This window comes from Furipterus horrens, unplaced genomic scaffold (assembly GCF_987537825.1).
Source record: "Furipterus horrens unplaced genomic scaffold, mFurHor1.1.pri manual_scaffold_1, whole genome shotgun sequence".
Taxonomy (NCBI): domain Eukaryota; kingdom Metazoa; phylum Chordata; class Mammalia; order Chiroptera; family Furipteridae; genus Furipterus; species Furipterus horrens.
This window is the reverse complement of record NW_028327171.1, coordinates 10,304,220-10,326,109: the sequence shown is the minus strand read 5'-3', so window position 1 is coordinate 10,326,109 and position 21,890 is coordinate 10,304,220. Positions and strand designations below refer to the sequence as shown.

Genomic DNA, 21,890 nt, shown 5'->3' with positions numbered 1-21,890 from the left:
TGCTCTCGTGGAGCCCCTTGAAGCTCATGCCTTGGGTCCTGTGGCTGCTCCTGACAGCAGGCATCACACCGAAAATTCTGGAAGCTCTTCTTTGCCCGGAAGCCGCCCAGGGCCACATACTCTTTCCTTGGAGAGCTGCCTCCAGTTTACAATTCCCATGGGGCGCTGTCACTGAGGCCCTGTCCTGCTCTCCGAGGGGCTGCACTGCTGGTCTGGCCCATCCCCCAGCTGGTCCCCATGTCCATGGGCAGGATTCCTCAAGTGGGGCCCATACACAGGCATGGAGAGGAAAGGACAGATGCCCTTTTGCTTTGTCCCTCGGTTTGCTGAGTGGGGCCTGTGGGTGACTAGTCTCTCACACACCGTGAAGAAGGCCTGCGTGGAAGAGCCAGCATGGGTCGAGGGGAACGTGCTCCCTCTTCAGCAATCCTTACCTCCTAAGAGCTATCCCAGGCCTCACTTGAAGCCCTTTTGAAAGCCTCCCATCAATCCAAGGCTAGAGCAGCAGGTGGCCAGCCATTTATGTACAGGGTCCATGGCCAGGTTCTTGGGGGGGCCTGGACAGGCACCCACACACTAGGAGACACAGCAACCCTCACAGAGCCTGGTGGGACTGCTGAGAAGTTGCTCCCACCATCCTCTGGACAGAAGATGACCCAAATCCCAGTTCCCTGCTGTGGCCAGACTTTGGGCAGAAATGACTCTCTGGCACTGGGTACCTGGTGGCCAAACCCTTTTGTGCCTGTGTTTGGGGCAGCATGTGGGCATAGTGAATGCTTCTGAGGTTGTGAGGCCAGACTCCAGAAGTTCTTTCCTTCCCAGCAGAGAGAAGAGAAGAGCAATGGAGGCATTTGAGGGCTCCCCATGATTCCTCAACCCTGAGGGTCATAGCCTAGGCACCCCCCAACCTCCCTAGTCATGGAGAGTGGAGCTCATTGTCCAGTGACCCAGAGGCCAGAGCCCCTCATGTGTTATGGGCCTCATTGCACAATGGAGAGGCCCAGTCCCCAGGGGTGAGCTGGCTGTGGGGAGTAGGGAGGGGCATTGGCAGGGAGTCCTTGAGTGAAATTTGCTGTTTCCTTCTGGGGCAGTGGGGGAATTCCATAGAGGGGCCACCCAGGTCATGTGGCCCTCTTTGTACCCCTCCCCCACATCTGTTTCTGCTCCTCCCAGTGGGTGAGGCCTGGGTCCTGTGCAGATTGGCCAGGGTAGAGTGACTACGGCGACCACCTCCTGTGTGCTGTGCATGGCATTGCAGTTCTGACCTCCCGAGCACCTCTGGAACCGCTGGCTGCCAGCGGGCCTCTCCAGCTATGTTCCTCCCTGTATGCGTCCTGGAGCAGCCCACTGCCTGCTGGGTAGTGCAGCTGGGCCCAGCAACCGCTTCTCTCTCCATTAATTCTCCTTGTGGGGGAGAGGTGTATAGCCCTGGGTCACATTTGGGCACCCCACTCTCCCCTCTCCCGCTCCCCTCCCCTCCTTCAGCTTCCTACTGGCTCATGCTCAGTTCTGAGGGGGCAGCGCGGGAAGGCTGGGAAGCACCAGCTGTACCCAGGAACTGGGCACCCGTGGAGTGGGGGTCGGGGGAGTGGGGCTTGCTGTTTGTGACCCCAAGGTCAGGTGTCTGTGCCCGGCTGTAGTCCCGAGGCAGCCACCAGGGTGAACTGCACAGGCTGCGTGGGGGGGAGGGAGAACTCCGTCAAACCCCAACAGTCCTGTCCTGCCTGGCACAGTGACCAGTGTCTTTGTCTTGAGCTTGTGGGTAAGCCAGGATTGGAACGCTTTAAAATAAGCCTAAAAGAAAAAGCACATGAACTTCTTGCTCAGGATGGCAGGCGCGGCAGGGACGCGGCAGGGGTCAGGGGGCCGGCACTTGTCCAAGGGGAAGTCTCGGCTGGGGTGGGGGCGGGGAGGGCCTCCCTTCAGATCGGTCTGAGACAGCCCTACGACGTCGGCGAGCTGTGACCAGGGCGACCTGTGGGTAGGCGCGAGAGGGTTACGGAGAAGGACTCCCGGAGGGATGGTCCAGTAGGGGCTGCAGCCGCGGGGAGAGGGGCGACGTGGGTGGGTGGGGGTTCAGTGGAGGCTGCGGCCCGGGATGGGGGGGTTCTGAAGGGGGCTGTATAGGAAGGGCTGTTCAGTGGGCGATCGGAGGCTATGGGAGGGGTGGTCCAGTGGGGGCTGCAGCCGATGAGCGGAGGAGTGTGATCTAGCGGACCCCAGGATGGGCCTCGGGGATGGGTTGTTCCGGGGGGGGGGGCGGTTCAAGGGCTCTGGGAGGGGTAGTCCAGCGGGGACTCGGGGACGGGACTCCGGGAGGGTTGTCCAGTTTGTGGCTGCAGCCGGGGTCCGAAGGACATACGGGGGTGGGCCGTGTCCCCCATTAGGCGCCCAGGCATGCTCCACGAGGGAACTACGTGACCCGGAGAGGTGACGCGGGCGGGGAGGTGTGTGGCCCCGCAAGGTGACTGCTCCGCTCTCGGAGCGGAGGCGGGGCTTATTTAACTTCCCGGCAGCGCCCGCGATCGCGGGCCGCATTGGGCGCTGTGGCTGGCGCGCGGCTTGTGCATGGGTCAGAGCAGCAGCTCTACACACCGCCCAGGTAATCGGCCTGCGGGGCGGAGATGTAGGGACTCGGGCCGGGAGCTTCCCGGGCGCGCGGGTTCTGGGTCTCTGCGGTGAATGCATGGCGCACCCGTTCTGGGTCTTAGGGGTGAATGCAGAGGGGTGCGGGCCTGGGGCGCGGGGTAAAGCTGGAGACAAAGGTTCCAGTTCTCAGGGGTGAATGTAGAGGGATGCAGGCCAGGGACGCCGGGGTCCTGGTGAGGCGCGGGCCGGGAACCCCGAGTACCTGGGGGGGCCCTGAAGTGAGTGCAGTCCGGGTGCGGGCTGGCGTCTCAGAGATGAATGCAGGAGCCCGGGCCGCGGTGTGGGTGCACGGCACCCTGGGGGCATGGTGATACAGACCCATTCCCGCCAGCTGTGGCCGTGGGCCCCACGCGAAGCCCCGCCTCCGCCACTGCCCGCGTGTGGACCCCATGTTAGCCCAGCTGACTTGCTGCCACGGCAGCATTTCTGCCCCTTGGTTGGGGCTCACACGCTGTGAACCTCCGCGGCGCGGCGGGCTCACCTCCAGTCATCTCCCCACTAGTCCGACTAGTTGGTGCTGTGAGCGCCACCCAGACCCTCCTCTGGTCTCGTGGACCCCGGGTGCTTTGGCACCTGGTGGATCCGCTTTGGCACGGCGCGCACGCCGCTTTGCCACGGCGCGCACGCCACTTTGGCTGGAAAGGCACTAGGCGAGGGAGCCCCGCTCCCCCCACCCCACCCCGCTCGCCACGTGTCGGCAAGGCCCCTGACTCGCCGAGGGTTCTGTGCGATTGATCACCTCCCGAGCAGCTCTTCGCGCGCTTTGCGCCCAGCGCGCTGGAAGTTGTCTCAGAGCCAGGGCAGTGTGTCCTCAACCCCTTTCCCGAGTGGATCCTTCCAACCGCTGAGCTAGAGAACTATTCCCGAGGTAATTCTGCTGGATTCTCCAGGACAATTGTTTCAGACAGGGAAATAGTCAGGACCCTCCCAGAGCCCCCAAGTGCCCACTGGACAGCTCCTCCTACAGTCCCCTTCAGGGCACCCTTCCCCGGCCTCCACACCCCTGCCGCACCCCCTACTGGATCGTCCCTCCCGGAGACCTGGCTTCTTCCCTGTCTGAAAAGATTGTCCTGGAGAATCCAGCAGAGTGGTCCAGGTGCAAACTGTGTGGTAATATCACGTCTGCTGGTCTCAGGATACACATTAGAATCTGAGTCGGCTCAGTAATGCAGAATGCATCTAGACGAAGCTATTTTCATGGCCGCCCAAAGTGTAGAAGAGAGAAAGCCCTTGCAGCTGCGTGATGGGTGCCCTGCTAAGAAGTGACTAGTGCCCCCTGCTCCAATGGGAGACTGGAGGGCCCCCTGCAGCCCAGATTGAATCTGCAGAACCAAGGCGCTCTGGCCCAGCAGAATTGCGTCCCTCTTCAGATCTGGGAGCCCAGGCCCCAGACCCCAGGGTTTCCAGTGTTGCATTACTCTGCTGCCTCTGTTGGACTGCATCCCTCCATCTTTTCATCCTCTTGTTAGCACTGCTAATTGCCTCAGTGGATTTATTATAACCCCAAATATTACAGTTATCTGTGCTGGGCAAAGATGACCAATACCTCCAGAGTATTTTAAACTTGTGAGTTGGGTGTCTATGGCAGTGGTGCCAGTGGGTTTAATTTTACTGTTGGAACACAGAACTCTATCATGTGATCTGGGGCAGGAGTAGGGGAGCAAAGATTTTTTCTTTCTTTTTTTTTTTTTTTTTTTTACCAGCAGGTGTTTTCAAAATGTAAGAAACCCCTCTGGTAACCTAGAAGAGTAGTAGCTGGTTTAAAAACAACACAAGAGAGGTGTTGTTTGCTTGGATCTCCAGCCTTCCTAGGTGCTGGGAGGACGGAGCCAGGGGAGGCCGCTGGTGCTCCACACGCACACACACACACCCCAGGGCAGGTGCAGAAAGGGTCTGAGGGGGAACTGTAAGAGCCTTCTCCTGTAGGCAGGTGAACAGGTCTTTGGGGAAGCCACCTCATGATTTTCCAGCTGGCCCTGAAAAGGCCTGAAGTTTCGTGATGCTGGGCTGTGGTCAGCACACATGGGGTCCAGTCCTGACCTGCTGCCACTTGTCCTGAGCTTGGGTGCCTCACTTGCCTTCTATGCCCATTTCTGTGCTGTGTGCCTCCCCCTCATCTTTCTGGGGCCCAAGACTGGGCTGGGCCAGTATAGAGAAGAGAAATCCATGCCCTCCCGGCCAAGGACTTTGAGTCTTACCTGGGGACGCTGACTGCCTGCCACTATTGGTGATTACGCTTACGTGAGCTGAGTAAACTGACAAAATAAGACTTAAGGCAGGTAAACCCCAGCCTGGGTGGCAGGGCCCAGCCTCGGTAGCTGAGGGCCCTGGCTTCTCAGTCAGCTCTTTTCTTTGAACCACAAACCCCACACAGGTGGCCTTTCCTCCTGAGATGCTGAGTAAGCTGCCCACTGTGCCCTGGACTGAAACTCTGCTTTGTAAACATGCTCTGGCCCTGTGGTGCTCCACATTTTTTCCATAGCAAAAAAGGGATTACAGATAAGATCCTGGATTTTTGGCCCCTGATCCTCCCCATGACCCTGTCCCACCCAGCTCTCTTTGAAGTTACCCTCACCTTTTTCATAAGTATTTGAAAGTGTGTGTACAACAGTGCGGAGCATGGTATGGGACATGCACAGGAGAGAGGCCCATTCCACAGGGGACTCAAGTCAGCCCCAGGGCAGGCCTTTAGTTCAAAGAAATGTAATCACTAACTGCCCCATTCCTGGGGCCCCCAGGGGTCCCTTTAGTTGCTCTTGCCTCAGCCTGCAGTGCTGGCTCCTGTCGTGTAAGTCAGGAACAAGGTGGGGGACTGTGGTAGTTACAGGCCCAGCAGGTTGAGCCCTGCACTAAGCAGTGTCCCCAGATTGCAGGGGTGGAGCTGGAGGGGCGGGCTGTGAGGTCAGGGGCTTGATGAGTCAGCCCTGAGGCAGAGCCTGTAGGACTCTGAGGAGGCAGCCTCAGATGCCACCAAGAGAGGCATGTGTGGACCCCATCTCTCCTGCCCCGGACCCCGGGTATCTGCAGACACTCCCCCTAGTCTGTGACCTCCATCTGTGTTGGGGGCTTCCTGGCCATCACCTGGGGTGGCTCCTTGCATGTCCATCCTTCTAGTGAGTGCGGCTGGTTCACCTGTGTTGTGACCCTGGAGAACTGGGTCGTTGGGGGTGGGGTACCTTGAAGCCTGGATACTGGATGTCCAGGAGGTGAGCTTGTCCAGACCAGCCAGGAGTCCTGGCGCCGTGTCTAATGGGCGTGCTCACTTGCTCACCTGTGGGCATGCCTTTGGCACATGTTAAGGTGCAGAGTCCTGGGCCAGGTCGAGACTTTCAGACAGCCACGTGGGGCAGGAAGGACCTAGAGCTCATTTTGTGACGAGCTCTTCCTGTAGTTTAAGAAACACTGCCTGGGGCTTTCAGAAGCTGTAGGTGTGCAGGATGTAGAAATGAAATCACGCCCTGGCTGATGTGGCTCAATGGATTGAGTGCTGGCCTACAAACCAAAGGGTCACCAGTTCAATTCCCAATCAGGGGATATATCTGGTTGTAGGTCAGGTCTCCAGTTGGGGGTGCACGAGAGGCAACCACACATTGATGTTTCTCTCTTTCTCCCTCCCTTCCCCTCTCTCTAAAAATCAAATAAATAAAATCTTTTTTAAAAAAAGAAATGAAATCATGAGTGCTTGGCACTGGTATCTGAGACCTCTGAGACCTCTACCATTGCCCCAGGATTTGGGTACACCAGGTAGGAAAGTTTCTATCACTTCTGGAGGTGACAGAGGGACCAATTATGCAGCTCCTGGAAACCCTGGGGGATAGGAAAGGTGGGGGCCCCACTCCTGGGGACTCTGGGCTTCGTTAAATTCTTCACTGTTCACCCCATGCCTGCTGCTCAGGTGGGTGAGTGTGGTTGCTCTGGTCTCCAGGAAACAGGGCACTTGGAGTGGGAAAGTGAGCTGAGGGGTGTCTTGGAGCTGGAATGGGGTCCCTGGTAGGTGGGCGGCTCTGCCTATGGTACATCTCCTAGTCTGGGACTGCCCATCCCTTGAAGGGGCCAAGGCCCTCTCAGCTGTTTGTGTGCAAACCCCTGGGGGATTGGAAAAGTAGCCTCAGGCCTGTATGGCCTGTATGCTAGCTCCTGGGTGCTGGGTGAGGGGCCAGGCTCTAGCCCCCTTGCCTGGCTGATTGTTTCATTTGGCCCCTTGAAATGGTGGGGGGCCATCCCAGGACCCGGTAACTCTTGGGCCGTTGTTACTGCCATCACCACCTCCCTTTGAAATTCTCTGGAATCCCCAAAGCTGCCCCTTGCCCCTGCTCTGCCTTTCCTTGTAGCCTCACAAACAAACCCACTGGGCCTGGTTTCTTGAGACATTTCACTACCACCCCCCGACCTCATTTTTCCTGAGTGTGATGTGAGCCACAGAAATAAACACAGGGGCTTAGAAGGTGAAGGAATCTCACTCATCCAACCACAGTTCCCTTTGCTGAGGCCCTTGGCCTGTGCAGAGCAATCAGAGATCTGATACAAGGTCTCTGTCTACCCTTGGTGGCCCCTGGGGTTCTCTGAGGTCACCTGGTTCTCCTGGGCCTCACCCAGGGAGGAGGGTGGGAACATTTCCTTCTTGGATGGTCTCTGAGCAGCATGCTGGATTGAGTGCCCAGAACCTGGTGGCTTTTCCAGAGCACCAGCTCCCACATCTTGGGAATTTTTAGTGCTCACTGCTTGGGAATTGGAGAGAATTTCTCCCCAAATCCAGACCCTCTACAGGTACCTTCCCAGGACAAGCCATGTAGTAAGGAGCACAGACCTGTCCCAACATCTCTCAGCCTGGCCCCCCTCTACACCCAGGGTGTCCCCACTTCCTCGTCTTCACTGTGTATCTTAGCCTGGGCACCCTTCTTCGCCTGACACAGTTTCCATGGCAGCTTGTTTTGACTCTCACTTAAAAGTGAACTTTGTATCAGTGGCTTAATGGAAAACCGATATCATGTAGCATAGAGAAGTAATAATAAAAATAAACAGCAGTTAACTTTATGTTCAGATAACTAGACACGATTATCTGCCCTTCTCTGTTAGAAAGGGTAAGTGGGGGGCATAGAAATGGCGCCCTCACCCCTGCGCCAAATGGAGGCACCACCCAAAGTGCCCCTGGGTGAAGCCACCCTCCCTCAGCTCATGGTGGTCTGGAGCTCCCCCTTTTCTCGATCACACCACTCTCTGGCTCCTGCTTCTCCTTTTGTCTCCGTTCCTGTTCTACCTACAAACCACATCTGCCCATCCCCCAGTTTTGTGCATGGATTCCCCCCGAGAGGCCAATGGGACAGCAAGAGCAGGCTGTCCCTGAGACCTCTCCTGAGGAAGGGTGTGTGCCCAGCCCACCTGTTATGAGCACTTGGAAGCTGGATTTTAAATTGCAGTTAGTTTTAGTTAACATTTAAGGATCCCCACAAGGCTGATGGTTACCATATGGGACCGGGAAGCCCTGGAAACTCCTGGGAGGTGGTGCCAGCCCGATAGGGTGGACATGGCTTCTGGATTGTTATAAGCTCCAGGTTGAGAGCATGGGGCTGGGGCCTATGGGCTCCTCTCCCCAACTCCATGTGGGTGTGAAATCATGACCAAGTGAGAAAGGGCTCAGCAGAATTTTGGGGCGGAGGGGAGGTGTCCATGGGCTGCTGATCTGCCCTGACTCTCTGCTCTTCCCTCCAGGGGCAGCACCGCCTCCGGTCTCTCCAGGGCTGCTTGGGGCCTGGGCAGCATGGCACCCTCTGGCCAGGCCGAGAAGAAGCCGGTGCCCCCGGAGTCCCAGCCAGAGCCCAGGCTGGAGCCTGGGCCGGGCCACGAACTTCAGTCCTGGCAATGCCTGGTAGCTTTCCTCTGCTTCTATGGCTTCATAGCCCAGATGCGACCTGGAGAGAGCTTCATCACCCCCTACCTCCTGGGCCCTGACAAGAACTTCACACAGAAGCAGGCACGTGGGCTCAGAGCGGGCAGGGTCGGCCTGTGAACAAGGGATATAGTGGGCAGGGGTGGTCCCTGGACAGGGAAGCAGCTGGGGCTGTTGAGGTTAGATGGCCATGTGGTATCCTGGGTCCTGTCCACAGTTGCTCATGGGGCACTCAGAGGCCTGACTCTCACTTATTAACCAGGCCAGTTAAAGAGTGACACTGGCCACAGAGGAGGCCCAAAGCTGCTGCCGGCCTCTGAGGGAGGCGCGCCAGAGGGTGAGAGTGTGCCCACCTGCCTGGCACCTGCTTCCAGCAGGGTCTCAGCAGCCGTTTGCCTAAAGGGGTTACTGAAGGAATGTTTCCTCACTCAGCAAGGACAAAGGATCTTGTTGAAACCTGACTAGTAAGCTCATACCAGAGGTGAGTCACGGTGGTACGAGGAGGAGTCAGGACAGGCTCTAGCCCTAACGCTTTCTTTCTCCAGCGTTTGCTCTTTCCTTTTCCATAAAATAAAACCAAGAAACTCAGAGGCTGTTGGTTGATGAAGCACATAGTCAGGACCCCTGTCCGAGCACTGGTCGTCACCCTGCTCACCCACCGGGGAACCCCCAGCACTGCCCCAGAGCCGGTTTCTGTCTGAGCTGGTCCTAGGCTGCTCACCCCCTTCCCCCGGCCACCTCTGCCCTCCCAGTGTGGCCGCCAGCCTCCCCACTCCCATGTCACTGTTGCTGGACTCTCCTGGGTCCCACTGTGCCCTTCGTTTCTTCGGAAAGCCCCTGCCTCTCCCTGGCCTGGAGCTCGGCCCCTACCACTTGCAGACCCTCAAATAGTTTAAGTCAGATGCGGTGGCGGTGCCAATGTGGCCCGTCTCCTCCAAGTAGCCACCTTGGAAAGATGGAAATGGCCACATGCTGTCCTCCACGAACTCAGAGCCCTGCTGGTCTGTCACTGTGTCTGATCCCATGGCCAGTGCTGACTGCTGGAGCCGGTTACTTCCCAGGTAAGGCTGGGTAGAGAGGCTGGGGCTGGGGTCTGTGGGGCTGTCTCCCGTGCCCCCCCAGGCCCTCTGGGGGCTCCTTTGAGTGACACTCCCTCACATCCCTCACTCATTGGTCAGCCAGAGGGCTCTCCTTCCTTAGAACACTGATTGATCTTAAGGGGTTGGGGGACATTGTCCGCTGTGGTGATTACAGGAATCATGTATGTGAAGCTCTATTAAGATAACAAGAAAAATCTCTATGGCAAAAATGTTGTAAGTCCCATTCACCTGCCCTCTCAGGTTGCATATAACTGATTATATAGTAGATTCCAGAAGTTAAGCCATTCCACCAAGCTTGGGTGTCATCAGAGGGGTGATAGGCTTATCTCTGGGGAGTGCACGTGAGCTGGGGCTGCTGGGCCCATGTGGGTCAAAGACTGTTTTGCCGATGCTCGGTGTCCTGGACACCTGCAGCTTTCAGGTTCCCTCTTGCCCCTGTGGACCTTCTGCCCATCTGATAGCTGCCAGATTTGTGTTTCCTCAATTACTGCCACGAAGTGTTTCCTGGCTGTCCCGTGCTGCGCTTTCCTGTGGGAATGCATCCAGGAGACTCTGGGCTCGAGCCAGTAGGAGGCTGACCTGCGGTGCTGGGTCTCTCGAAAGGCACCATCTGCCCCAGGGACTTTGCAGCCTCCCAGGCCCGTGGCCCTTTGTTGGGCACTGTCCTCTGCAGGAGGCGGGAAGCAGGGAGGAGAAGGGAAAGACCAGCAGGTCCTCTTCTCTGACCCTACCCTGCCCCTTGGGTTCTGACAGCAAGCTGCGCCTGAGCCTGAGCAAGTCATCTGCCAATAGATCTCGTCAGGGAGAGACTGATGTTCCCAGAATTTTTCATAAACATGGCCCTGATAGCTGTAACTGGGCCACAGCTCTCAGTGACCAAACACAGGTTATTCAGCTTCCCCAGGGCACTGACTTGCACCAGAAATGTCCTGGGGGGCCTTCATTGCTCATTGTTTTGGGGACCACAGTCTTGAGAGTCACCCTTGGCTTCCATGGGTGCCAGGTCCGGAGCTTCGGTTAGGGTCCCTCTGAGCTCCTGAAGGCTTATCGGCTCGTGTGTCCATTTTGGGGTCCTGAGTACAGACTTGGATGCACTCTTGCAGCTGGCTCGGCAGCACATCCGGGTGGGCAGATCCAGGGCTGCAGACACCATGGGTGAACCAGCCGGAGTGGGTGGGGCCAGCCAGCCTCTGGGTGAGCCCCCCACGCTGACCGGGACTCTCTCCTGGCCTGTGGTTTCCATCTGTGAAGTGGGTCCTTAGTGCCTGCTGGCCTCTCAGGTCTGAGGGCCACCAATACGGTGTTAGCACAGTCGCGCTCGGGGCGTGGCTCTGGTCGTGGGCTGGGGGGCGGGAGGTGGCTACCAAAGGGCTTCCTTGGTGGCTGCAGTGCTGAGCTGCTGTGGGGTCACGAGCCTGCATCCCGCGCAGGTCACCAACGAGATCACGCCGGTGCTGTCCTACTCCTACCTGGCAGTGCTGGTGCCCATCTTCCTGCTGACGGACTACCTGCGCTACAAGCCGGTGCTCGTCCTGCAGAGCCTGAGCTACATTTCTGTGTGGCTGCTGCTGCTGTTCGGCCACTCGGTGCTGCACATGCAGTTCATGGAGTTCTTCTTCAGCCTCACCATGGCTGCCCGCATCGCCTACTCCTCCTACATCTTCTCGCTTGTGCACCCCGCCCACTACCAGCGCATGGCCGGCTACTCGCGGGCGGCAGTGCTGCTGGGCGTCTTCACCAGCTCCGTGCTGGGCCAGCTGCTCGTCACCGCGGGCAGAGTCTCCTTCATCACGCTCAACTACATCTCGCTGGCCTTCCTCACCTTCACCCTGGTCCTCACACTCTTCCTGAAGCGCCCCAAGCGCAGCCTCTTTTTCAACCACAGTGAGCCTGACCGTGGCGGGGCCTCGCCCTCCGAGCTGGACCAGATGCACCCGGGCCCTGGCGGGCCTGTGGGCAGAAAGCTCAGCCGGCCGCTGCTGGGGACCTGGGGGGACTGGACCCTCATGCGCATGCTCCGGGAGCTGGGGAACAGCCTGAAGCTGCCACAGCTGCGCCTCTGGTCCCTCTGGTGGGTCTTTAACTCGACCGGCTACTACCTGATTGTCTACTATGTGCACATCCTGTGGAATGTGGTTGCCCCCACCACAGACGCCACCAAGGTCTACAACGGTGGCGTGGACGCCGCCTCTACTCTGCTAGGTACGCCCAGCTGGCCCCACCTGCCCCACCTGCCCCATCCACCCCTGGAGGATGACAATGACTGTCCTGTCTCCCCAGGTGCCATCACCTCCTTTGCTGCGGGCTTTGTGAAGATCCGCTGGGCCCTGTGGGCAAAGCTGGTCATTGGGGGTGTGACAGCGGTGCAGGCCGGGCTGGTCTTCCTCATGCACCGCACGAGCAGCATCAGCTTGTGCTACATGGCCTTCGTGCTCTTCCGCGGCTCCTACCAGTTCCTGGTGCCCATTGCCACGTGAGTTGGGCTGTGTGGGGTGGACAAGTGGCCACCGGCCCAGGCAACCACTGAAAGGCCAGGGCCCGGGGCCTGGTGGTGGGGTGTCTGTATGTATTACCAGGCCTCCTTTCTAGGATGTTCTGTAGGGAGTAAAACAGGTATGTGCTGAGCAGTGTGAAGCAGCTTTGGGGGTGGGAGGAGCGGTGAACTCTGGACACCTTTAGCCAGGGGCCCAATTGTCCCCTCGTCCATAGGACATCAGTGCCAGCTGCCTGCTATGACCCTGAGGCTCAGCAAGGAGCCCTTCTGTGTGACATATTCTCTGCTCCTCCCACTGAGGCCACTTGGTGTCCACAGGGACTGGTCCTCGCGATGACTTCCCTCCCAGCCTCCATGCCCTGTTGCCCAGGCCCTAAGCGCTGCTGCGGTCCCATCTTGGGTTGCTCCGTGGCCTTTCTCACCCTCTTTGCTCCCACTGTGGGGAACAGCGGCCCCTGGCCAAGGAGTGACCAGGCTGCCAGCTCACCTTCTTTCTGTCCAGGGCTCTCCTGATGCCCTCACGTTCCTCATACCCCTGGAGACCTTCCTGCACCTGCCCAGTGACATCCTGAGAGCTGTCCACCTGCTCACCTGTGCTTTCCAGAGCCTTTCCTTACCCACGTTCTGTTTGTTTCTAAGACCCTCTGTGCTCCTTTGAACGGACCTTTCACAAAGCTGCATGCTCCCACCACACGCGCTCCCCCCCCCACAGGCACAGAGAAGCCTACCTCCTGCGTCTCCCGCACCTAGTGGGTGTGTCTGTCACCATAATCCTCCCCCCAACTCCCAGCGTGGGGCCCCTCCAGTCCCATCCTCCATCCAGCCACACCCATGTCAGAACATCTGTCCTCACCTTCTCCTGAGCCCAGACAGTCGCCTCAGTCTCCTGATCCACTGCAGTGCTGGCTTGACCCTGTGCTAGCACCCCCACTTTTAGTCTGTACCTGCTCTGGGCTCTGAGAGCCTGGACCAAACCCAGTGTCCTTCTTGTCCTGCTCCCAAGGGCCAAGTGCTGGCAGACACCCTGACCACACTCCTGCTAGAAGACACCCTTCTCATTTAGCTGTCCAAAATGCAGGTGCAACTGGTGCTCTTGGTGACAAGTGAGATGTCACATGGCTAATCCTCAGCTGATGGGGATGCCGTCTTCAATATTTTGCTATGACAGACAACACTGAGATTGATATCCTCCCAACTTGCATTTTTCTTTCCTAATTCAGATAATGGCCTCAGATGTACCTAGAAAGGGACTGGCCAGGTCAAAGGGCATGTGCTTTAGCAAGGGGGCATTGGTTGATACTGCAGGTGCCACTGAGCACACCACGCTACCCCTGTGACCGGAGGGCCAGCTTGCCTCTTCTCAGTGCAGCAGGGCTGGCTGCTCCCTGGTGGTCGTGGCCACTTCGTGGCTGTGGACTCCTCCTGCTGGGATTTCTTTTTTCCTTATCTACCCATAGTACATAGTCTATCTTCCACGTGATAGGGGCCTTTGATCCTGTGTGTTCTGCTTTGTCTTTAACCCTCCCTACAGAGTTTACAGTGAGCCACGCGAAGCACTCGTGTAGATGGCGTGGCATTCGCTGTGCTGGCAGGGCCTGACCCAGCCCCAGTTTCCCAGGGGTTAATCTGTCCTCTCAGATCTTTGACGAGGTCTCGTCTCAGTTTGTGGGCAGTCTTTGTCATGTGATGGCTCATTCGGGCACTTCATGTAGTTCTTGGTCCCCGGGCTCCAGCATGGCAGAAAGCCCTTGGCTTCAGTCATTCTCTTCAAAGGCTTCTTGGGTATTTTTGTTTGTTTATACTTCTGAAGTTTAGAATAGTTCTTGTTTAGTTATTATTTTTTGTTCTCACCCAAGGACTTTTTTTTTTTTTTTTCCCCATTTTTTAGAGACAGGAAGGGAGAGAGAGAGAGAAAGAAAAACATTGATGTGAGAGAGAAACAGCGATTGGCTGCCTTCTCATACGTGCCTGAACTGGGGATCGAACTCTAACCCTTTCTGTCTACAGGACCACACTCCAGCCAACTGAGCCACACGGGCCAGGGCTAGTCATTATTTTTAAAGGCACTTTTGAGATTTTAACAGGAAGTACATTCAAATGTGGATATCTTTGCAGAGGACTGGGAGCTCTGAGCGTCTTATTTCCTTCTGCTCTCATTTAACTGTTCTTTCTCTAATTTATTGAACGATTTAATGACTTCAAAATCATTAAAGACTTTAATTCCAGAATTTTCCTCATGATGCTCTGCCTATTCTCCTGAGGATGATTTTCCAAGAATGCTGTAGTGAATATAAGATGCACTCTGTGTCAGGGTTTCTAGCAGACTTTCTAAATGTCTTCCCAAGGTGGCATTTGGCACTGTGTTGTATTCATTTTGAGTCACTGGAGGAGGCTGCGGTGGGTGGCGTGGGTTTGGGGCTGGTTTTGCCATTCTCCCGTGGCTTTAGTGGGCATGGCCAGTCATCAGACCATATGGCTGTTTCTGGCAGCCACTGGCAGCCCAGGGGTTCTCTCTGTATAGTGGGCACTTCTTGTCCCTTCCAGCTGAGGCTGATCTCCGCCTGCTTCCCCGTTAAGTTTTCAGATCGCGTCTTCTCTGTCTAAGGAACTCTGTGCCCTGGTCTTTGGAGTCAACACTTTCCTCGCCACTGTTCTCAAGACCATCATCACCCTCATCGTATCTGACAAGCGGGGCCTGGGCCTACCGGTCCGCTTACAGGTGAGTCTCTGTTTGGGCTGGATTCCTCTGTGAGTGGGGACTCTGGGGGGATGTCTGGGCCAGGGCCTCGTGGTGCCCGCCCAACCAGCAGCAGCAGCATCCCCTCCACAGGACCCAGCCCACAGATTCACCGAGGGTAGAGGGCATGCACAGGGTGGGCCGGGCGTTTCCAGCTGGATATGCTGGGCTTACTGAGTCAGATCAGGAGCATGAAGTGAGAGGCCCAGAGCAGGGAGGGAGGGGTCAGAGGACCAGTGCCAGGGAGCCATGATCTGCCAATTGCTGTGCGGGCATGCATTACTTTTGCCTGGGGCCCAGGTGGGGGCTGTAACACCGCCCATGTCTGGGCAGGGCACGGCCGATTCCAGTTGGAACTGTGGGGCCTCTGAGTTGAGTCTGGATGCAAGTTATTTTTTGAGGTCTTCTGGGCCCTGAGCGTCCCCTACAATGGCCATGGGAAGGGCGGAGGTGTGCTGTGGGCATTTCCCTGTGCTGTCGTGGGTTACCACCCTCATTTCAGTTCTCTGACTGTGAGACCCAGTTCCTTGTTCACATGACAACTATTTGTCTTCTTTTTTTTTTTTTAAGTATATTTTATTGATTATTTTGTTACAGTAGTCCCAGTTTTTCCCCCTTTGCTCCCCTCTGCCTAGTACTCCCTTTCCCCAAGCAATCTCACCCACTTAGTTCATGTCCATGGGTCATGCATATAAGTTCTTTGGCTTCACCCTTTCCTATATTATTCTTAACTTCCCCTTGTCTATTTTGTACCAACCAATTATGCTTCTTAGTCCCTGCACCATTTCCCCATTTCTTCCCCTTCCCCCTCCCAGCTGATAACCCTCCGAATGATCCCTATACCTATGATTTTGTTCCTATTCTGGTTTGCTTAGCTGAATTTTGTTTTTATTTTTTAGATTCAGTTGTTGATAGTTGTTAGTTTGTTGTCATTTTACTGTTTATAGTTTTGATCTTGTTTTTCTTAACTAAGTCCCTTTAACATTTCATGTAATAATAGCTTGGTGATGATGAGCTCCTTTAGCTTTACCTTGTCTGTGAAGAACTTTATCTGTCCTTCTATTCTAAATGACAGCTTTGCTGGATAAAGTAATCTTGGTTGTAGGTCCTTGCTTTTTATCACATTGAATACTTCTTGCCAGTCCCTTCCTTCTTGCCTGCAAAGTTTCTTTTGAGAAATCAGCTGTTAGTCTGATAGGCACCCCTTTGTCGATAGCTCTCTGTTTTTCTCTTACTGCCTTTAAGATTCTCTCTTTATCTTTAACCTTTGGATTTCAATTATGATGTGTCTTGGTGTGGTCCTGCCTGGATCTAGCTTGTTTGGGACTCTCTGTGCTTCCTGGACTTGTATGTCTATTTCCTTTGCCAAATTTGGGAAGTTTTCCTTCATTATTTTTTCACATAAGCTTTCAATTTCTTGCTCTTCCTCTTCTCTTGGCACCCCTATGATTGGGATATTGGTACATTTAAAGTTGTCCCAGAGGTTCCTAAGCCTCTCCTCATGTTTTTCAATTCTTGTTTCCTCATTCTATACTGGTTGACTGTTTTTTTCTTCCTTATATTCCAAATCATTGATTTGAACCCCGGTTTCCTTCCCTTCACCATTGGTTTTGTGTGGATTTTCCTTCATTTGACTTAGCATAGCCTTCACTTCTTCCTTTATGCACTTGCCGTACTCAAGCATATCTGTCAAGCCTGTGAGCATCTTTATCACCAGTGTTTTGAACTCTGCATCTGTTAGGTTGGCTGTCTCCTTATCACTTGTTCTCTCACTGGAACCTTGATCTGTTCCCTCTTTTGGGCCATACTTCTCTGTCTCCTCATCTTGACAGGCTCCTGTGTTTGTTTGCCTCTGTGTCTTATGTAGAGCTGTCCCATCTGTTACATGTAAGGGGAGAAGCCTTAGGTATTCTTCAGCACAGGGTGACCCATTTCACCACGTTGTGGGGCTATATGTGGGGGAGGGTCAGAGAAGGAACAATGCCACTTGTTCAGCACTCACCCCTTTTCCAGGCACCTCTCCCTCTTCCATATGGGACTGGCACCTCTCTAGCTGTTACCCTGGCCATTGTTCCCAGAATGGGTGGGTCTGTGGATGTTCTAGGACTGTGGGGGCCCTTTAAACAAGTGGACTCTGCTGAGAGCCTACAGTTTCTTCCTCCACCCCAACCCCCACTGGTCTGCACAGTCAGAAGCAATGAGGCTTGATTTTCCCTGATGCTGGGACGGTGAGCTGCGCAGTCTGGTCAGGAGCTGGGAGCACTCCCCAGGTGTCCCTCCTGACTTTTTAAGACATGTGACTGTGCTTTCCGCCAGCCTGCCGCTGCCACTGCTACCGCCGCCACCACACCCTGTCCTCTCTGCCCCTCCTACCTGTCTGGATGAGTATTTCTTCTTTATATCTTTGTTTGCTGGACTTCCATGCAGCTCGGTTTTCTGGAACTTCTGGTTGTTTATAGTTTTGAGGTAGTTGTATTCCTTCTTAGTTGTGGAGGGAGACGCAGCATGTCTTTCTACGCCTCCATCTTGACTGGAAGTCCTACTTGTCTTCTTTACAGAGGACAGATAAAAGTAGAGCTGGTGGGGTGGATGTTGGTAGGTCCTGTTCAGTTTCCCTTTGTCCAACCCTGAACAGGTTCTTGTTGCTTCTGGGAAGAGTTTGAGAATGCCTGTCCTCTGTGAGGTAGGGGAAATTCACACATTCCTCCTGCTATCCTCAGCCAAGGCAGGACCTCTCGGAGCGAGCTGAAATTAGCCAGGGGATGGGCCAGCAGGAGGGCGGTAACTGGGATCTTCAGTAACCGGCCTGTGGGGATGCAGCCTCCACCTGTTTGGAGCCAGGGCCTCCCTGGGTGGGAGGTCTGTTTGGCTTGGTGGGCTCCATGAGATGTCTTGACCCTCCGTCTGAAGGTACTGCATAAGCATTGCCTCACTGACCCCACCAGGAAGCAGAAGCAGGTGGGGCAGACCCTCCTGTTTGGAAATGGTCTTTTGGGGTGGGGTTTGGAAATGCCCTCTAGGTGCAGAACATCAGTTTTTTCATGCTTCATGTCTACACAGGCAGTTGGGTCTCAGCCCTACTTCTGTAGGGCCCTCCAGGCACACTGCCCGCCTCCCACACCCCTGGGCTGAACAGTGCTCTGTCCACCCCCAACAGGTTTGGCAAAGCCCCCCACCCACCCCTGCAATGGCCTGGCATGTGCACAGGTGCGTGTGCAGCTGTGAGTGTTGGGATGGGCTGTCTGGGGTGTGTGAGCCCTGTACCCAGGGATGGGTGGGTTGAGAGCCTCCTTCGCCGATACTGTTCCTCACCATCTAGGGGAGGCCTCCCCCCAAGTAGGGGTGTCTCTGCAGGGACAGCACTCTCGGCCCCGGGCCCTTCCATGGGGCCAGCCTGGCTGCGTCCAGCTAGCTTGGGAGGAGCCCCAGCACCTGAAGGAGCCTTCCTAGGAGCCCTCAGTTGTCCTTGCTCAATAGTGGGGACTCTAAGGGCCCCATGGCTAGACAGGAAGGGCCTGGAGGGTCTTCCCAAAGACTGGGCCTTCCTCGGCCTACCTTGTCCCAGCCCCTTCCACTTGGCGGCTCTCCGTTGGGTCAAATCAAGAGTAATAAATCAATTTATTCTGAGTTAAAAAGTAATTCTAGAAAGGGGCAGTTTGTTTGTAATTAGAAATGCTGATGGGGTCCAGGAGGACAGTCCTTCCAGCCAAAGCTTCTCTCCTTTCCTGTTCACTGCTCTGCCCCTTTCACTTCATCCTGGGTGGTGACAATGGGCAGATGTTCAGGCTCAGAGAAGGCACGGCATGTGGGGCCAGTGGCCTGGAGCTGGCCTGGGTGTATTTGTCTTTTAAACTAAACTTTCAATTTTGGGGTATCTGTTCACTGACACGCAGTGTAAGAGGTAATGCAGAGACCCACGAGCCCTCAGCAGTGTGGGGACTCTGCCCATGGAGCACAGGGCACATGTGTGGTCACGTGAAATGAGAGCAGTGCCTGGGGCACAGAGGCAGCAGAAGTGCCGAGGTTCTGTGAGAAAGCGGTGAGAGCCGCCCCCGTCCCCCCTGTGGTGCTGTGTGTGGTATGGCCGGGAGGACGCTCTCGCCCTGTGGGGCCTGCTCCTGGGCTGGCCTCTGACCGCTGGGCGCCCGTCCACCCTTGCAGTGTTCCCATGTCCTCAGAGCAAGAGGAGGGAGAGGGAGGAACACACTTTTACGTCCACATGGCCCGCCCCCGACTGCCCCCTCCCTGCCTCCCGCCACCTCGCTCCTCTTCCTTCCTTTCCCCTTTCCAAAGCCCCCTCACCCCCACCCACGCCTGCACCTCTCTCTGTTCCAGTTCCTCGTCTACTTCGTGTACTTCGTGGTTCTGTCTGTTGCCTACTTCTTGGGGGCTTTGATAGGGGGCCTGTGGCACTTCCAGCAGGGCCACCACCAGCCCCTGCCCCTGGCCCAGGAGCCAAGTAGCCCCTCGGAGGAGGCCACCCAGGCGCTGAACCTGCAGGATGGGGCCCTCGGCAAACTGCAGCCCGAAGCCACTACCCTGGCCCCCGAGGACAGCACAAGGGCCGCAGGAACAGCCTTGAGGGAGCTGCCTGAGGCCAAGGCCTGACCTGGCCTGACCTGCTCTCTCCGCCCAGCCCAGCGAGTGGCCAAATTCCTGACACCAGAGGCACCTGCTCTGCATCCTCCAACATTCTCTGAGCCCGGAGCCTTGACATCTCAGAACCGTCACGTCGCTGACAGGTTGCCCATCGCCTTGGAATCAGGAAGATGGGTTTCAGGCATTGTTTGAATTCCGTGATTCAGATTATGCAACCAATGACCAATGGGGCCTCTGCGTGGTCTGTCCCCATGACACAAACCTCAAGGGCCACCTGCCTCAGCCAGAGGCACCTTCACTTGTCCGACAGTGTCCCTGAGCCCTGTGCTTCTCAGGCTTCACATTCTGACTGTGCTCTTTAGCCTGCTGGGGACACTATGGCAACTGCCAGATGACTGTGGGTTGGGTGGCGTCCCCTGCCTACACGTGGCTGGTGGTGGGGTTCCATGTGCCCACCAGGCCTCCCCACCTTCACCCCCATTGGGAGGCAGGTTCTGCTCGTCCCTAGGGACTGGTGAAGTGGCTTCGGATGCCAATCCAGGGGACACCCGCCTCTGCAGGGTGTCATGGGCCCTGCAGTGTGGCAGTGGGAGCCCAGATTACCTGGGCCTGTGGTCAAGCTGTGACATTTCTAGTCGTTCAGGTGCTCGAATGTTAAACAAGGTGTTCCTTTTTTTTTTTAAACTGACATAAAGGAGAAACCCCACTGGGCTTGTGTGTCTGTGGGCGACACTGGGTTGGGGGCAGGCAGGCATTCCCTGTTAGGCGGAAGCGGGAGTGCTGGGGTCTTCTGGAGCTGGCCCCTCCTCTGCTCCCGGCCCTTCGGCATTGTCTCCTTTCCTGAAGTGGGTTAACACTGGCCTACTCCTTGGGTGATGGAGGGCCACTTGGGCAGCTCACAGGGCGGCCTGGAAGACACCCCACCTGGGGCTCTGGGAACCAGTGGTGCTGCTGGAGATGTGAGACCTGAAACACATTCAACAAACCAGGTGACCTGAATGTGAGGGGTTCCTCATTCCAAACTGGCCTGGGGGTGGGTAGCAATGGGGTCCACTGGGAGACCAAGACAGGGGCCCAAGCCCCTGCCTCCAGATAGAAAGGGACCCAACCAGGGCCTGTCATGTCCTTGATGTTGCCCTTCCTATGACCCTTCTGCCCTCATGCAGGGCAGGGCAGCTGAGCAGCACCCAAGCCATCAGGGACTGGAGAAAAGGCCGCTGCTTGGAGCCAGCTTGGCACGGAGAGTCGGGGACACACTCCTGGCTGAGTGGAGCACCTCACGTGCCCCGAGAGTTGAGGAGGGTGTACACAGGGGTTGGCCCAAGTCATGGCCAACAGTATGGGTCAGACTGGTGGATGGGTCCCCAGGCGTGTCCACACAGACCACCACCACCCCTGGCCCTGCTGGGAAGGGGCAACACTGAGGCCAGGGCCCGGCATGGTTCCGCTTTTATGCTTGGCGATGGAGCGGGACTTCACGGGTTGGATGGGGGCCCTGGGGTGTCTTACCTCTCTCTGGTCACTGACCCCATGATTCAGGGCTCTGTGCCCTTGCCTGGGATGAGCTCCCCCCACCCCCCAGCAAGAACACCTTCAGCAGCTGCCCCAGCTGCTCAGACACTGCCTCCAGGGTACCAGAACCACCTTTGCTGATCCCAAGCCCCTTGGCCACCAGAGCAGGGGTGACATTTGTTCCTGGGGCACAAGTGAGGCCCTGCTCTGTGCAGTGTGCCTGGCCCCATGGGGTCAGACACCTGGAGCCTGGCCAGCTGCAGAGGCTGTGGGGAGAGCATGGTGCTGTGTGGGAGCCCAGGGTAGACCCCCCTGCATGGGCCTGGGAAGGCAGCTGCCCCAGGGAGACCTGAGAGAATGGCCATCCACGTACACCCGATGCATCTGTATACTCGGGGACTTCCATGCCTACCCATGTATAGCTGTGTGTATCTGCACACTGCACGCCGGACTCCCTCAGGGTCTGCCCGCTGGGTGCGCAGCGACTTAGGCCCCCGAGAACTGGCCTCAGGACAGTGAAGGCTGCCAGGAAACCATTGTCTTTACACGATCATTCTTATTTGGAGCCTGTTCAGAACCACGTCAGTCACCAGGACGAGCTCCTGTTTTACGGTTGCAGTACCTGCACAGCAGACCTCAAGGGAGAGGGAGTTGGGCTCTGGCCTGCCACCCCTCCCAGCATGGCCACCAGAGGGACTCCCACCAGCTCCCCAAGAGACCCACGTGCACCCCTAAACACCCCCTGACGTCCTCCCACAAGGACTGACATGGATTTTGAGATGCATTGTTGCGGACAGCGGTGAGCAAGGCAAAATGTGGCCTCACCCCACTGCCTGTGCACGGGGCTTGTCTGTGGACATGATCCAGTTCTGTCCCGCCCCAGCTGTGACCCCTCCACAGGCTACTTTCAGG

General features: G+C 56.5%; 1 protein-coding gene across 6 annotated transcripts; it reads left to right on the top strand.

Annotated features, from left to right (window-relative positions):
- Positions 1-1,927: 1,927 nt before the first annotated feature.
- SLC19A1 (solute carrier family 19 member 1) lies at positions 1,928-20,172 on the top strand. Of its 6 annotated transcripts, none has more exons than XM_090272179.1 (6): positions 1,928-1,981; positions 8,386-8,620; positions 11,067-11,838; positions 11,917-12,109; positions 14,708-14,849; positions 19,203-20,172. In XM_090272179.1, exons 2-6 carry the CDS (start codon positions 8,408-8,410, stop codon positions 19,473-19,475), a joined length of 1,593 nt encoding a protein of 530 aa, XP_090128305.1. In that variant the 5' UTR covers positions 1,928-1,981; positions 8,386-8,407; the 3' UTR covers positions 19,476-20,172. The 6 variants fall into 6 exon arrangements, with proteins under 6 accessions (XP_090128305.1, XP_090128331.1, XP_090128321.1 ...); XM_090272205.1 differs by having other exon boundaries at positions 8,359-8,620; XM_090272195.1 differs by lacking the exon at positions 1,928-1,981 and adding an exon at positions 2,526-2,602 and having other exon boundaries at positions 8,359-8,620.
- Positions 20,173-21,890: the final 1,718 nt, after the last annotated feature.

Excerpts from the sequence above, each read along its gene's own strand:
- SLC19A1 (XM_090272179.1), top strand. The coding sequence starts at position 8,408 with ATGGCACCCTCTGGCCAGGCCGAGAAGAAGCCGGTGCCCCCGGAGTCC. Across the intron at positions 8,621-11,066 it reads AGAACTTCACACAGAAGCAG|GTCACCAACGAGATCACGCC; the intron begins GCACGTGGGCTC and ends CATCCCGCGCAG. Across the intron at positions 11,839-11,916 it reads CGCCGCCTCTACTCTGCTAG|GTGCCATCACCTCCTTTGCT; the intron begins GTACGCCCAGCT and ends CTGTCTCCCCAG.